The 17,062-nt window shown below is 43.4% G+C and overlaps 1 protein-coding gene and 1 non-coding gene across 8 annotated transcripts in view; one reads left to right on the top strand and one right to left on the bottom strand.

Moving 5' to 3' along the window:
* Positions 1–3,261: 3,261 nt before the first annotated feature.
* LOC144934506 (melanoregulin-like) overlaps positions 3,262–17,062 on the bottom strand; it is a 29,994-nt gene continuing 16,193 nt past the window's right edge. For all 7 annotated transcript variants that reach the window (XM_078860351.1, XM_078860345.1, XM_078860346.1 and 4 more), the window contains 4 exons: positions 12,240–12,402; positions 11,059–11,149; positions 6,194–6,357; positions 3,262–4,344 (listed from right to left, as the gene is read on the bottom strand). In XM_078860351.1, coding sequence (XP_078716477.1) covers positions 4,042–4,344; positions 6,194–6,357; positions 11,059–11,149; positions 12,240–12,377 — 696 coding nt within the window. In that variant the 5' untranslated portion in view covers positions 12,378–12,402 and the 3' untranslated portion in view covers positions 3,262–4,041. The remainder of the gene's footprint in view (positions 4,345–6,193; positions 6,358–11,058; positions 11,150–12,239; positions 12,403–17,062) is intronic.
* Positions 11,890–11,996, top strand: LOC144934660 (U6 spliceosomal RNA). Its single transcript, XR_013637185.1, has one exon. It is a non-coding gene; the product is annotated as a U6 spliceosomal RNA (small nuclear RNA).

Genomic DNA, 17,062 nt, shown 5'->3' with positions numbered 1-17,062 from the left:
ACACGCACAAACATGTTTATGGGGCACTTACAATCTAGATTTGGGCGCTTTAAAATAAAAATAAAAATCGAATTTTCGTTCCTGTTGTTCGTGTCCTAAAAGCTACCTCTGCACCAAATTTCAGCTTTCTACCTTGTCGGAGAGTACCCTCGAGGTGTTTTTGAGACATACAGATTAAGTTCTTTATATGGATACACTAAAATCAATACATAATAACATTGTCCATCTACAGTGCTACATAAAGAAAAACAATTATGTCGAGTGTTGTGCATCGCGATGGTGAAAATGTTTATAGTCGTTTCGACCAATCAGCGCGCGGTGTTTGGTGGGCAATTGCAACCTTATGACTGCACCGAAGACTACATTGTTAAGCGTGAATATATTTGACAATACGCTTTCTTTTATTTGTATAATTTTTTCTTATTTTAATGCTGTACAGTAAAAATACAATATTTTCAATATCAATTGTGATTTATTAAGACTTTACATGTGGAGTATTGGAGTCCTGTGGGACGTACCTCCTGTATTTTAGTTCGTTTTAACGGGAAATAGGGAATCAGTTAACGTCGTATCAGTTTAAGTAGTGTTTTCCAAGAATTGTAACCCCGAATTAAACTGATAATTCCCGGTGCTGAGTAATACTATTTATAGTTTTTTTCATGATATTGTCTCGTATATTCAAAAGCTATTATGGTTATATGGCTTGCACGTGCCTATTAAAAACGTCATCGTAATACATTAAACATTTTAAATCCTCATCAGACCGAATGGTATAAAGTGCAGTCACCCGTTACTCTATCTCTGGCCTCAATGTGCTCTGAAGAAGGGCCATTGTTAGAAACGTCACCTCTCATATATATTTTTATTTGAAGGCCACGTGCTACTGATGAATGTGTTAAATTTATTGTAACTTAAATAAGGATTATCTGTGTCGTCTCGTGTCTCGAGCGTCTCGTGCCTTGGCAGACCCCACTAAGCAATGCCCGCAACAATGGGAGATACTTTCATACATTTTATTGCAAATGACAACGTTGTACAGCTTCTGGGATGTCAGAAAATTATTGCCATGATTCCCATATTCTTAGGTTTTTTCGGTAAAGTCACGTAGGTAAAACATCAAAATTAATGAAAATAAAATAAAATAAAAACAAAAATCACGACGTTTCGGAGGCAACACAAGTCTCCGTCATCAGGTGGGACCGTCACAGCCGAATTAGCTGCATCACTTGATGATGCATCACTTGATGCAGCTAATCCGGCTGTGACGGTCCCACCTGATGACGGAGACTTGTGTTGCCTCCGAAACGTCGTGATTTTTATTTTTATTTTATTTTATTTTCATTAATTTTGATGTTTTACCTACGTGACTTTACCGAAAAAACCTAAGAATATGATTCCTTGCAGTCACGAAAGCTTCAAATCTAGAAGCCATGATTCCCGTCGCAGCCCGCTACCCGGATGTGTTCAAGTTTTTCTCCTCAGTTCTGTCAACTCACCACCAACCACCTCTCCACACGCCCCAGTTCTTCTCTCCTATATAGAACTTGCAGAAACTCCCAGGTACCTTTTCTATCTTCCCAACATTCACATTTCTTTTATCCATAAGTCCCCACCACTCATCGCTCTTGCCCATTCCAAATAATTAATGAATTCCTGGTTAATCATCCTCTGATTCAGATTATAATCCGTTTAAATTGAACATTGTGTCCTTGTTAACCTTACCATGTTTACCGGACTAGTAATACCCGCATACAAACAACCTTCAGTGTGCAGGTAAGGCTGTTTCTGAGTCATCCAGATTAACCAAATCCGCATTCAAATCTCTCTGTTGCAGCACGTGTATTCAGTCACCAGTAACCCACGCAACAATGTCACTATGTCTCCGAGAAATATGCAATGGACATAGCCAAGGCAGGACGTAAATATATCATATTTGTTTTTTTGGAGGCATCAATCCACCCGAGTGCTTAAGCAGCAATATATGCGACCAAATGTTGTGATATTTATAATCGCAAAGGCAAACATTCCTGTTTCACGTTGAGACACATTTTATTTCAGAGATGCTTAATTTGCAACAATACGTGTGGTTCTTGATGGGCACATCGCTTATTGTATCTTCATCCTTGTGTCAGTTGTGACATTTTTTTTGCGTAAAGATAAATTATATATCGTTGCTGAAACTCTAACAAATGAGCACTGGTCCGTGGTCATCACCGTTATCATTGTTGGAAATAACAGATGCGTGATTCTAAGCAAAATAAAGTATTAAATACTGCACGTCACACGCAAACCCAAAGCGCCACCATCTAAAGCATCAATGGCAAACGAGCATGAAGGACAAAAAAAACCAGAAGAAATCTGAATACCAAGCACTCTATTCTTAATTTAACATTTAAATACATTGAACATCTGTCTCCAAGATCTTTTTCTATATCTCCCGCTCTCGCAATATAGCAGCTGCTACACGATGCAACACTCTTGCCTTAGACATTTTAAATGAGCCACCAGCAAATTATAATATCACGGTGCTATATTTCATTAGACATTCTAGGTTGCAGAATAAAGCAAATTATCTGTACAGCGGCTAGAGATGCGGTTGCATTTAGATGCCACGATAATCCAAGTTATATCACTCTTTGTAATACTAAGAGTAAAAAAAAGCTATCATTGCTGACGTTCTTCTTCTTGGTTCTTTCGGTAAAGTCACGTAGAAGGGAAGTAATAAAATAATACAAATAAAACATAATAAAATAATTATCACGACGTTTCGGCCACAACGCAAGCAGCCGTGACTTTACCGAAAGAACCAAGAAGATGAATCCCTGCAGTCACGAAAGCTTTAAATCGAAATTTAACATTGATGACGTTATCATTGGTTTGAGTCTGTGGTATGCATGTCGCTCTGTCGCAGTAAAGCATGTGTGACAGCTCGAGATGCGAGGAGTAGCATCCGTGCCGGATGCCGTGCGATTGGGAATGACCCGCAGCGCATTTCCAGCTTGTATCGTCTCTTTTGAGGCAATTAAGCAGAAGCTTGCGCTACAAGACCCGACGCAAAAGCCGAGTGATAATTAGTCATCGCGAACCCACTGCGAGCCGAGTACACAGCCACACGCAGCTCGCTTCGCGCAATTACATTTCTGCAAAGATAATTTAAAAAAACGTGGAATTGTGTGACACGCCAAAAAAAAAATCGCGTGTCAACAACGGGGTTTTAGGTAATTACAAAAAAAAACCTCATTTAATATGGAGAGTGGGAATAAAAAAAAATCTCTGTTAACAGCAATAACAAAATTATGAATTAGTGGCTAAAGCGGGAACGTATCAAAATTTGCCAGACGTAATTGCTCGGGTTGCACGCATGCAGTAAAATGTTGACAGGCATTTAATGTTGCGCACGTGTGACCCCTGCATGGCAGCTAGAAAGCTAATTTTAAACGGACCCCTCGCCATTTGATAAATGCTGCATTTAATACAGTTGCGAAGATTGACATTGATTTTTGTTTGTACTCTACGCGTTCCCCAGAATCTGCATTCATTCCGCACACCTGTAGACTGGTGAACTTACAAACATTCACTCAGAACACATGCATGCAGGTGAAGTGCATGGCCGCATATCCATCACTTGATAATCTGCCTCCAGGTGGATTTCAAATCGTTTACTGGGAACATTGGGCAAGCAGATTATTCCATATTCTTCACTTGACACCTGCACGCAGGCAGATTGTATCATTGTTCAATCGGGTCACCTGCATGGAGGTGAATTTAATCTTTTTATTTATACACCTGTGTGCAGGTGGCTTCCACACGGTGCACTCGACACCTGCACGCAGGCAGATTGTATCATTGTTCAATCGGGACACCTGCATGGAGGTGAATTTAATCTTTTTATTTATACACCTGTGTGGCTTCCACACGATGCACTCGACACTTGCATGCAGGTGGTGTACACATAACTCAGTGTTCAGGTTGACTCTCCGTAGCTCACTCTGCGCACCTGCACACGCGTTATTCTCTCTCTCTCTCTATGTATATCTGTGATCACTCGGCACCACTGTTGGTTCCTGCGGGAGGCTCCTCGCTGCTGCTCTGAGTGCCCAGCTCGTCGATGGCCATGTCCGGGGCAGTGCGGCTGATGAAGATGAGGCTGGGTCGGCGAGATCTGGCGAATGGGGGGTTCATGCCTCCAGATTCCTGCTCCTTTTTCCCAATCTCCTCTCGCTCCTTCTCTTCGTCATCATCTCGGTCGTCATCATCCTCGTCCTCATCGTCGTCGTCTTTCGGGTACAGGTGCTTTGCCCTCGCCAGAAATGCTTCTCCAATGTCGAGAGTAATCAGGCGGTCCTGCATATTCAGACAAGCAACACACAAATGCACGTGTCTTAGGAGCGTTCTATAATTCGTTTCGTGTAAAGAAATCTGAATACCAAGCACTCTATTCTTAATTTAACATTTAAATGCATTGAACATCTGTCACCAAGATCATTTTCTATATCTCCCGCTCTCGCAATATAACAGCTGCTACACGATGCAACAGCCCGTTGTTCATCCAACAGTGGATGAACAACGGGCATGTAAATGATCACACATTGTTACAATCATCAACGCCACGCTGGGCTGTGCGGGGTTTTTTTGAAGAGTGGGGGAGGTGTCATAGCCGTTTCAGATATAAATCGTCACTCGTCAGGTTAGCCGTGGATAGGAATCAAACTCATGTTGCCAGGTTCCGATTGTACTATATTGCTGCACCATTATAATTCTTTTTACATTTAAGACGACGCAGCAGAGGTGATCACATGGCACCAATAACCCTTGGTGACACCATTTCACAGTCTCTTGTCGCAAAAAGCTTTACTTTCCAAAAAACATTTCCAGTCGTATATCTCAATTCCGTCTGTGCCGTTAGGAGTGTGCAGAGGTGTAAATTTAAAAAAATGCACGCGTGAGGGAATGAGGACAGAGGTTTAACCCTCAACATCCTCTCTGGATGCGCTCTCCTGGTTCCACACCGCGACGTGTAGACATTTGTTTTTTGTACCGTGTTAGGAGCGCATCGTTTACCGTGGCTCATTGACCTCTATGCAAGGCGCCTAATTTGTCACTGATAATTGTCCGGGTCGCTGGTAAGGCTAGGAGTAGACACGTGACTGGTAGCCACGGCCAAAGCGAGAGGCACGCTGATGGCGTTGTGTTCCCGGGTGTGAGAAGAGAGCTCTTGTCTTTTCCAGGTTGCCCACCCGGAAGGACCCGGCTAAAATGTAGTCCTGATTATAAGGGAGGTATGATCTGTCACTAAATCTAATGATACAACCCGCATTTGTCTTGCCAGAAATCCAGTTATTGCTCGTTAAAATGAGTTCCACTGCGAATAGCATTTGGATTTAGGTACGTGTACTGCCCAATTCATACTCTTAGTTCTTTCGGTAAAGTCACGTAGGTAAAAAAATAAATTTAATTTAATAAAAATAAAACAATAACTTTAATTTCATTTTTTACCTACGTGACTTTACCGAAATAACTAAGAGTATGAATCCTTGCAGTCACGAAAGCTTCAAATCTAGAATTACTGCCCAATTGTCCATCCACTGCTGGATGAGGGCCTCCCCATGCCGTGTGGTTCATCGGGGGTTGTTTGATCATAATTCCCCATGCTGGTCAGTGCAGGTTGGTGAAGGCAGAGGAGCATAAACGTGGGAGCATAGTACACTGCAATGTATGTATGCATGTTGAACAACATTGCATGTTGCCGCACTGTAACAAATAAGATGAACATTCGCCTACTAAGAGGTATATTTGTGGGGCTATTTTGGTTGGGAGGGAGTGGGAGTGTAGAAAGCTGCAAGGGTAGAGCGGAAATGAGACAGTAGTGTGGTTAAGATGGAAACAAACATTACTCATGACTCAAAGTTATTCAAATGTAGCGGAGATCACAAAAGTCCGAAGGCTAGGCTTGTGCAGGGATAGGGTCTTGGCAGTGCAATGAACCAGAAAGGAGGAATTTGAGGCCACACTTTGTGGGAAATTGAATGGTCATTTTACTCATAGACTATCCTTTACCATAGGAATGTGAAATTCCTACCACTTGGCTAAGGACCGCAAAACGAGATGAACTCGAAATCGATTGCTTGTTTTAACAGGGACATACTCTGACTCTCCATGCACGGGGTGTGTATGTGTTTGTCGCTCAACTCACCAGAACGAATATATATCTCTCAGGAGGGCCCGAGATATCCTTGAAGATGCTGGTGTCCTCAGCCAGAAGCTGCAGAATTTCCTTGGCTCTGGTGACATTCTTCATGTTGTTGAGTGAGCTGGAGCCTGTGACGGACAGGAGGGTGTCTGCCTCCTTCTCGAATCCTGTGGGAGGATGAGCCGTGGTGTCCTTTGTTTACACGGGGGTGACGATGCTGCAGCGTGGTGAAGTATGGTCAAATCGATCACCCACACAGTGGATTGGCAATACATGCTGAGAGCAAGTTGGGGTGCCTTTGGAAATATGAACTTGAGAATGAAAATGGAAGAACGTGTTTAATTGGTGCGTACTACCTGCTATGACATTTATTCAGAAACTCGTCGATTCACAAAACAGTAGAGCGAAAACTGAGCGCCTTCTTAATCTAAATATCTTCTTATTATTAAAGGTGTGCAGAGAAGCATGTGGAGATGAGTGCTTGGAATTACATTGTATCTGTACCTGAGAATTATGAGGTGCATTGTGGGAAAATCTTTATGGCATGGGAGGCGGAATGAGGAAGTTTGAGCTGAAGCAGGGGCAAGGTGCCACGGTGGCGAGATATCAACTCCCTCGCCTGGTATGGAGCAGGCCATGGGCTCGATCCAGACCATGACGCCTGTATATTTGGAGTTTGTGTGTCTCTTTCTTCGTGGTCGCCTGGGTTTTTCTCCGCGTTCTCCGGGTTTCCCTCCACATTTGAAAACATGCGTTTAAAGTTATTGGCTGCTATACATTTCCACATGATAAGCCACTTCGTTGAGCTATCATTTGTAGCCAAGTCACTTCTGAAAAAGAGCTATATAGATCAGTGGGCCTTACCTGGTGAAATACAAAGTTTAGTTTAGCTAATATTGTTGAGGTCAGGAAGGCGAGACTCAATATGTTTGGGCACATGTTGAGAAAAAACAAAAACATGAAATTTGAAGAACTATGGATATTAGAGACTCAGACTCACATAGAGACCCACCGTCTAACTTAAGAGACCCATAGACTCATATAGAGGTATATATTCATACAGAAACTCATGCAGAGACCCACCGACTCACACTGATACCCATAGACAAACACAGAGACCCATGGACTCGCATAGAGACCCATACATTAGAAGGGCTATGGATATGCCACTGGTCCAGGGGCAGGAGTAGAGGGAGACTGAAGGTGAGAGGGAAGGATGTTGTGAAACTAGGTGTGAAGAGAGTGAATGTGACGAGAGAATAGGCACAGAATAGAAGCTCATGGGGAAATAAAATACGAGCAGCCCACCGTAGGCAGTAATGGGATTTCTGGCTTAGAAGAGGAGGAAGTGAGACTTATGCAGTGTTCACAATCAGAGATGTCCTTCTTTGAGGAGGCTTTTGAGATGTTCTGCACACACAAGGTGTGATTATAGGTGGTGTGTGCTGGGAACGTTATCTGCATTAAGCCTTAGAAGTAATCCAGCATCGATATAATATACACTATAGTGGATCTTGTGCAAGTATATCAGCCTTGTGTGATTCAATTTCTCCAGATTAGCTTTTTGGGCCCTATTTAATTCTATGGGCCCTCTGTAGGCTGATAGATCCTATGGGAGTTTATGGGCCCTATGTAAGTCTATAGACCATACGGGCGTCTATGGGTCCTTAGGTAAGTCTATAGGCCATATGAGTGTGCATGCGTCCTGTGTAAGTGTAGTGACGTAAATGGGGTCACTATAGTGTATAGCGCCAGCTACTGTCACGAGAGTGGAACTGTGCGTCTTGAGCCTCTCTCTGGCACCAGAGTGGGCATGACATGGAAGCGGGCCTTAGGGGGCATGGTTCTGGTGATGGTCAGAGAGAGGGTAAGTAAGGACGTGACAGTTTGGGTAAACCCGAGAGGGCACGTGACCAGAACACGGTAGCGAGGGGGCCCAAAGTGTGGTTTGAGGGACACGTGATGCTCGGTCGAGAACCTTCTGGTGAGATCCAGAAGGGGGCGTGGCCAAAGGCGGAGCGAGGCCACACCTCTCGGGAGCATTAAAGGGAGGTCCCGAGAGCAATCGCGGCTGTCTGCTGGATGAAACCATCGGTGCTACGTCTCTTCGGTCTTTGGTCGTTACACTCGGCATCGCGGATCAGGCAGTGTGTCGCTGACCTGACCCGTTTATGTAGTTACCCTGTTGGGGTCTAGTAACTGTGTGCGTTCATGTAGAAACGCTGTTGGAGTGTTATAATAAACGTGTTGCCTCCAGGTCAAGTGTGTACCTCCGTAGAACCCACTACATAATTAGATGGGTCCTGCGTAGGTCTATTGGTCCTATGTAAGTCCATAGGCCCAGTGGAAGTCTATGGAACGTTTGTAATTATATGGGCCCAATGTGAGTCGATGGACGATATGCACGTCTAGTGCTATAAAACTCTATTTAAAGTGTAAATAAATCTACCGGCCCAAATGTAAGTTATTGGCTCTCCAATGTTGGTTGAGTGACCATTATGTAAGTCTGTAGAGCTCAATGTTCATCTCTGAGCCTTATGAGGATAACAATGGCACATTATATGACAATAGTCTCCTCAAATAGCTGCAATGCTCACATAGCTCACGATATTATTTTCTGATTATCGGGGATTCAGAACGGGCGTCCACTTAGGGTGGCTCGACCTTTTCTCACGCCTCATTTTAAACCTCATTTCACCATGACCTGTCAACTTGTTACTGAATACACACGATGGCAGTAGCAGATTCGACTGACGCCAAAGCTAGATCATTAATAGCACGGCTTTATTGGCACCCCTCTGTCGTTGTGGCTGCTGCCAGAAGAGGCAATAACGGCACGTCTAAGCATAACCTACTTTCACCCGGGCTGCATATGAATATTTGCCAGCATTTTTTTTTATAAACTTATGCTGCACGGCTGGATAATGACGGTGTTCATCTTTTTGTTTTTTTCGGTAAAGTCACGTAGAAGGGAAGTAATAAAATAATAAAAATAAAACATAATAAAATGAAACAATTCTTACGACGTTTCGGCCACAACGCAAGCAGCCGTCCTCAGGTGAAGAATGAGACACTTCAAGCTAGGAACTTACATATAAGCTGGGTTGGGGGTGGTAGAAGAGCGCCTTAACAAAAAGAATGTGCATATCAAGATGAGTTTAGCATATACATGGGAAATGCGCAGGGGGCGGGGGGGCTTCAAAGTCAAACCATGCCCACGCACTATGCAGGATCAAGAGCATGACGGTGTTAATGCTGAGAGATGTTGTTACAACACCCTATGATGCTGTCCGTCTGTCATCGATCAATTTAAGGCACCCCATAAACAGTATGAAGGGATTCATTATTTTATATTGTATCTCGAGTGGGGTTTTCAAGCTCGTTGTTTTCCTGGGTGCCTGGAGACGAAGACGATAAAAGCAGCTGATTCTCTCCTTGTTCGTGGGAGTTGGTGGGAGGGGGGGGGGGTTCCACGGACCGGGGTTAAAGGTGCAGCCCTGCAATTGCTATCTCTCGCCATTGCTGGTGGAAGGGCCTCTCCGCTCGTAGAGAGTCCCTAATGGAAGGTGTTTTAACCTACTTTTCACATTGGCCAGGTGAGGAGTGAGTACTCACACTTTACCCCACCACGGGTACATTGGACAGGATGGGTGGGGTTCATTCCCTAGGCAAACCAGCTGTTGGCACTGGCTTTAGAATAACAGTCAACTGTGCAGCCCATTTTTCGATTTAAAGCTTTCGTGACTGCAGGGATTCATCTTCTTGGTTCTTTCGGTAAAGTCACGTAGAAGGGAAGTAATACAAGTAATAAAATAATAATTATATTATTATAGTACAATATTTAATATTATTATATTATTTTATTATTTTATTTCATTATGTTTTATTTTTATGATTTTATTACTTCCCTTCTACGTGACTTTACCGAAAGAACCAATAAGATGTTCAGCTCATTTTATGGTAAAGCATGTTGAAATTATTTCAAAACCACAAACGTCTAAACATTTATATTTTTTTATTGCAAATATCTGGCATCCCTCTTGCAAGAAATGTCTGTTTCCTCCAAAGTGGTCATCCATGATAAACGGGATGCATTGTTTGGCAAATCTGAGTGCAAATGCTTTTAATAACTGTTTTTATCGAATATGTTAAATTATTTTGAGAAGTTATAATTTTCTTATGCAAATCTCTTTTTTAAGCGTGCAAGTTTTTGCTCGCAGATATTCACGTTGTGCAGTTCTTCAAAGGGTGGCTATTCTAACCAGGAGGTCGAAGAGCAATGTTTGGTCTCCGGGGTGGCATTAGTTTCCACACCAAGTAATCGTTGACCACAATTGGCAGAGCACGCTTCACAGGGAGAACCACATATGCGGCTGCCACCATCCATGATCCATCCCTATTGATGATGGATGGTGCATTTGTCTTCAATCTCGTTTTGTGTTGCAACCCAGATCCCCTTTTGAAAACAAAGACTGTAAAATTGGAACATATCGTGACCTAATTTAAAACAACGGCTCTGTTTGTTACTACGGCAAGAGGCCTGTGTTTTTCAATTCCTGACTCTGGTAGCTTTCTGTGTGGCGTTTGTATATTCTCCCCCTGTTCTGCATGGCTTTCTTCCATGCTGCCATAGCTAAACAATGCGACTGGTATTAGTCAAACATCCCTGTGCTGGCAAAACATTTTCCCAATTAGGATGACACATAGCAACATCACCCCTTACAGTAAAAACTTACTGCGAAAAGAGACCTAATGACACTTTTCTAGGTAAACAAGCGTAAAAATAATAATTTGAGAGTATTGGACCTTCTACAGTTTTTGGGCCCCTTATTGAGAAACACCGAACTTAAGGACACTGCCGCACCCACCAAGATAGGAGAGTATCATCCTCCAACGGTCTTTGGCGTCACGCCGCACCTGGCGCAGCATGCCGATGTCCACACTCAGCTTTCGCCAGCCCTGCCAACGTGGGAAAGACGGAGAGGGGAGGGACTCCGGTCACTTGCAGTCCCAATAATTCCAATTTGTATTCTGAACAGGTGTAGAATGACGCATCGATTCATAGAATCGTACCGAGCTCGAAGTGTACGATACAAGTATTGCGTTGCGTGTGCGAAGAATTGATGTTAGATTCGCAAATGCTGTACGAAATGGGTTCCGTGACACCCCTACAACCGAACAGGTAGGTCATGGAATAATTATTTCATTGCACCAGGGTCCTGCCAACCCGGGTTCGATTCCTGATAATGTAACGCCAGTGATGGATGTTATCTCCAGAACGGATCTGGCAGTTCCCTAAATCACCTTCAAATGTCTTCTTGGTTCTTTCGGTAAAGTCACGTAGAATGGAAATAATAAAATAATAAAAATAAAACATAACAAAATAATTCTCACGACGTTTCGGCCACAACGCAAGCAGCCGTCCTCAGGTGAAGAATAGGTCTGTCGAGAAGACAGCGTCTGAATGAAACAACCCCAGGCTTGGAGCATCTATTTAAGCTGGGTTGGAGGGGGAAGAGCGCCTTGACAAAATAATTTGCATATCAAGAAGAATTCAAATGGTGCATCGTGATCAATAATTAGCACACAGCGGTGGGAATGGGCCATACCACCATGTATTTCATTCCAGTCAGTGCCGTATTGACCTCCAAACTCTTTAATTCGTCTGACTGCCATTTCTTGCGTTGTCTCTCTTTCTGATCCTCCTTTTTTTCGCTCTCTACTAAAATTAAAACGATACAGAGAAGATTAGCATGGCCCCTGCGCAAGGATGACACGCAATTCTTTCGCTCTCCACTCCCACGTTAATTTTGTCTCTCATCTCTCGTCAGTTGTTCTCATTGCGTATCCTGCCACATTTCCACTCGATTTACTTCGCTTTAACAATATCATTGGCGAGCGCTGTTACTTTGCTTATTTAATAATTCCTCCTGAACCTATTTTCTTCGAATTACAGTGCCCCGAAAATACTTCTCTCGGCAGATCACCAGCAAGGATCCGGGGAAACACTGAACCCTGGTGGGAACGTCACTTACAGCTTGTCACCTACCTCGGAGCCCCGACGGGTGTGCTCCAGGCGCTGGAGTTTGTTGAAGAGCTCCCGGTCCTCATCAGTGGCCGTGTGGGACCGGTCGTGGGGCTCGTGCCAGAGGTTTGCCAGGTCCTCACGCTGCCGCTGCGACTCCATGCCATAGTAGAGTGGCAGCACCTCCCTGCGTCCGTGGCGGTGGTGGTTGGTGGTTGTGGTGGGCCCGTGGTCGGTCGTTGACGGTTGTGTGTGGTTGTGGTGGTTCGATTGGGTGATTGTGTGGTTGTCGATGGTTATGGTGGTGGTTGTGGTCGTAGTGTGTGGTCGTGGTGGTGGTAACGGTGTGTTGATTATATTGATAGTCATGGTCGTGTGTTTGTGGTGATTTGGTTGGGGTAATTGTGGTGGTGGTTATTTTTGCGGTGATCATGGTTGTATGATTGTTGTGATGAATTTATGGTGGTGGTGGTGGTGGTGGTGATGGCAGTGGTGTGTGTGTGGTGTGTGATGGCAGCAATTGTAGCAGCAGTGGTGTGGGTGGTGATGGGGTCATATTCTCCATTATACTATACATCTCTGCACAGTCCCCAACACAGTATCGGCACAAATGTAGACTCACATGTCCACACGTTAACATGCACAGACAAAAGCCTATTGCGACTCGGAGCCTGTTAACACATTGGATGGTCACCTCTTTTGCAAGGAAGACTTGCGGCAACCACATGTTAATGGAACAAGGGTTTTCAAATATGTCCCGCTGTACGCATGCTTGGTATGGCCAGTCCCACTGCAGTGTGTCAATCCACTGCTGGATGAGGGCCTCTTCACGCTGTGCTGGTCATGGGGGATATTTGACCATATTTCACCACACCAGTCAGTGGGGGTTGGTGAAGGTGTGTGGGGGGGGGCAGGACAGGTAGAGCCAGAGGCGTAGCTAGGATATTTTGCGCCCGGGGACGAACTATAAAATTGGCGCCCACCCCCTCCCTTTAATCACATTTTCCTATTACATCGAATAAGGAATGACAAGTTAAATTTTAATGAAACATTGTATTTAAAGAATCAAATTTATAGAAATTATATTACATGGCTCACTCAGTCACTGTCGTAGACTGGTTGACATAGTCTACAAAATATAAATTTTTCTTGATTTCACTGTTGCAAACTGGTCAATCACTATTTGTTTCTTTCGGTTAAGTCACGTCTAAAGATAAAATAATAAATTAAATTAAATAATTTAATTATATAAATAATAATTCCTGCAGTCACGAAAGTTCTAAAATTAAGATTGGTCAATCACGTAATCAAAATCTGTTTTTTCCAATGTTTCTTTTTCAACGCTAAGAAGAGCAAGATCGCTGAGACGATCTTGTCCCATTGAAGCACGTAAATACGACAAAATAAGTTTCAATTTGCTGAACGACCGCTCACAGCTTGCAATTGAAACTGCTATTGTTAATAAAATTTGCAGTGAAATTGGGAAATATGTCGTCTCCATAAAACACAATAAAACCAAGAAGATCCAAAGGAGTTTCTGGTAGAACTTCATTTTGGTTACTGAGCAGCATTTTGCAATCTCCAATTTCTGTGAAAAATTCGTGGCCATTGATGTCGGTGTCTTAGAAATTTCCAAAATCTGTGCAATTTCGACGAATTGCATCGACATCTGTGTCGGATAGAAGAGTTTTGACGTCCAGCAGAAATCCAAATTTTGTGTTCAGGTCTTTTAGTCGTAAAAACCGTATTGACATGTCTTGTCGAAGTCGATAAAAAACGCTCTTCATAAAGCGCACAATTTGTTCTTCTGCTGAAAGTCCTGCATTTCTTGCCAGTTCTCCTGGCATCTTCCGACGTCGCCTAATTCTTCTGTCCACATCGATCCCCCAGGCTGTGCATCTTATTTTGGCGTTTTCTACAGCAACTTGGCTCAAATCATCACGAAACTTGACAAATTCATGCTCCAAAGATTCAAGATCAGTTGCTGCTTCCTTGAAATTCATAGTAGGATCCTGTAAGCGCTTCTGAACACGATACATTTTTCCAAGAATGACATTCCAGAAATGTAATAAAACTATGAAGTTAAAATTTAATACGCATGCCTGCAACTTGTCTGCATCACTTCTGGTTTCAGACGTCATAGTTACGTCCTCCGATAATTTGTCTAGCAGCCATACTAGTTCATCCAGTTCTTCATAGATAGCTTTAACAGCTTCTGATTGTGTACTCCAGCGTGTTTCAGACTCCCGCTTTACTGTGATGGGCACAGCTTTTTTTTTTACTCTTCCCAACGAATTGTTGAACGAGAGAAAAACAAATATATACTTTCAACTGTTACAAAAAATGTGACGACAAGTGGATCCTGCTTAGCTGAGTACTCCGGCTAAGTTTAAGCTGTGGTTGTCACAGTTGACAAACAATGCTCTAATTTTTGTCACATATTCGTTGTTGAAGGCCGGATATATGCCCAGTCATCACAGCAGCATTGTCATAACATTGTGCCCGACATTCGGCTAGAGGTATGTTGTCAGATTTCAGTCTCTCGACGATGACTCTTTTTAGGCTTGCTGCATCTTTTGCATGTATCTCGATATAACCTAAAAATTATTATTTGATAGTTACTTTTTTAGTTTGAAAATCCACATCCACAAATCTTATGACCTGAGAAAGCTGTTCCCGATGTCCTAGATCAGGAGTTGAGTCAAGTAAGATACCGTAGTACTTGTTTTTCCTGATATCACTCAACAATTGGTTCTTTACAGTCGACGCAATTATGTGGATAAATTCATTCTGGATTTCCGGTGACAAATAAGAAACTGATCCCGGATTTTCTCCTGCGTGCTGTACGTGTTTTGCTAACAATGGGTCATACTGCGCAACGAGTTTGATCAGCGCGAGAAAGTTTCCAACATTTTTATCCTCATCCGCATTCAAATTTTCCTCATGGCCACGTAGTGCCTAATTTTGTGAAACCAGAAACTTAATACAGGTGAGTATCCTTTGCAATATATCTCGCCAACGTTGTTTTTCCAAATGAATCTGAGCTTGAACCACTGCGTCAATTCCAGTACCATCAATTATCCTTCGTTCGGCTTCCTTCCGTGCGGTGGCTAGGATTGTTTTCATGAGAATTTCGTTTTTCTGGCTTTCTCCACTTGTTGAAACCGTTTGTTAACTCAAACGAAGCTCGTGAGTTTGAACTCGATGATGTAAATAATAGACAACAGAAACAGTAAGCAGCTTTATTGATTGGTGAATATAATAGCCACGAACCATTCACTTCCTCTCCGTTCGCTAGTCGGCGTTTAAACCATGCTGATGTAATTGAACGTTCTCTGGATACTGATGATAGATTGTCTCTGTGCTGAAAAGGCAAGGATCCGAGAGTAATTTCATTGCGAAGAGGTTGTGATATTTTCGATAGCTTTGTCGTTTTATCAAATTCTAAGTAGCCAACATCGTGAAACCTTAGTACAGCAGGAACAGCATCATAATGAGTATTTTCAGCGTCTCTATCAGAAGATTCTTCTATCTCATCTTCCCCGTTACTGTCAACAAGTTCATCATCATGTCGTAGTTTCCGCCACCAAAAAACAGGCCAGTGACTAAGGCTGAAAGACTGCGCCTGTTTGTTGTTTGGGACGTTCTTCCATGTAAGTTCTTAATAGGCGTACCAAAATGTAATTACATGACATGTAGGCTGTGTGTGGCGGGATATATAAACTTTTAGGTTGAGGTGTAGATTTGTGCAGTAGTTTCAGGCTGCCGCGCCCGCCGCAATAAGTTATAATGTCACGTTGTAAGCCTCATTTTGGCGCCCCTTTACCTTGGCGCCCGGGGACATATGTACCCCCCTGCCCCCCCCTCGCTACGCCTCTGGGTAGAGCCGCTCTCGCGCTCAAACGAACCTGCTGCCGTGCATGGTGATAACCCAATTCCAATCCCATGGTCAAGGCTCCAAGTCTGCTTGGCTTTGAACATCGAACGAGATTGGGCACATCGCTGGGTGAGTTCTCGAAAATATCTGGGACGTCCTCTCTGACGCAGTCGTTTCACGCGGTCACCGCGATCACGTCACAGCAGGTGGCGCACTTGTAATAAAATGTATATATGCAGGGTGTTTTAAAAAGACAGACCCAATTTCAAAGCAGTATATTTCACGACGGCAACATGTTACAATTACACAAAAAGTTACAAACGGTTTATAATGAGTTGTCAAATTTTACTAACCATTTTATAAATGCTCTATGTGCTCTCCGCCTGCTGTACGGACAACATCGAGACGATAGTTGAATTCGTCCCAAACGCCTCTCAAAGTGTCTACTTCCACTGAAGTCAACGCTGCCGTGATTCTGTTTTTGAGGTCATCCAGATTAGTCGCTAATGGTGGCACAAAATCACGGTCTTTTGTGCCACCATGCTCTTTGACATTGGCGGATCAATGCCAAAACGCCGTTGAAACGCACGCTGCACCGCAATTACGGATTCAGTCTTGCTGAACTGCAGAACGCAAAACGCCCCTTGTGTGTTGTGGGGTCACCGTCTTGCGAATAGGTGAGGCTAGGGGCTGTTTGTGCGCTGGGAGAGGCATCGAGCGGTAATCATTTGAAACTCTATGCCCCGCCCATTCAAGTGGTAAGAGTTTCATTCATGGGCGGTATCGTGGTTGCAGAGATATAGCGATTTCCAACCGGGTCCATCTTTTTAAACACCCTGTATATTTGTTAGGCAGTGACCAGAATCGAACTGTTGTCTGCTTGCATGGTGGTCTAGCGGCCAGTGGCTCTTAATCAAGCTATGCTATATATACGACACCGTATCCTGTCAAAAAAAGTTGTGTGGGTATT

Source organism: Lampetra fluviatilis, chromosome 10 (assembly GCF_964198595.1).
Source record: "Lampetra fluviatilis chromosome 10, kcLamFluv1.1, whole genome shotgun sequence".
In the NCBI taxonomy this organism is placed as follows: Eukaryota; Metazoa; Chordata; class Hyperoartia; order Petromyzontiformes; family Petromyzontidae; genus Lampetra; species Lampetra fluviatilis.
This window is presented reverse-complemented; position numbering and strand designations above follow the sequence as displayed.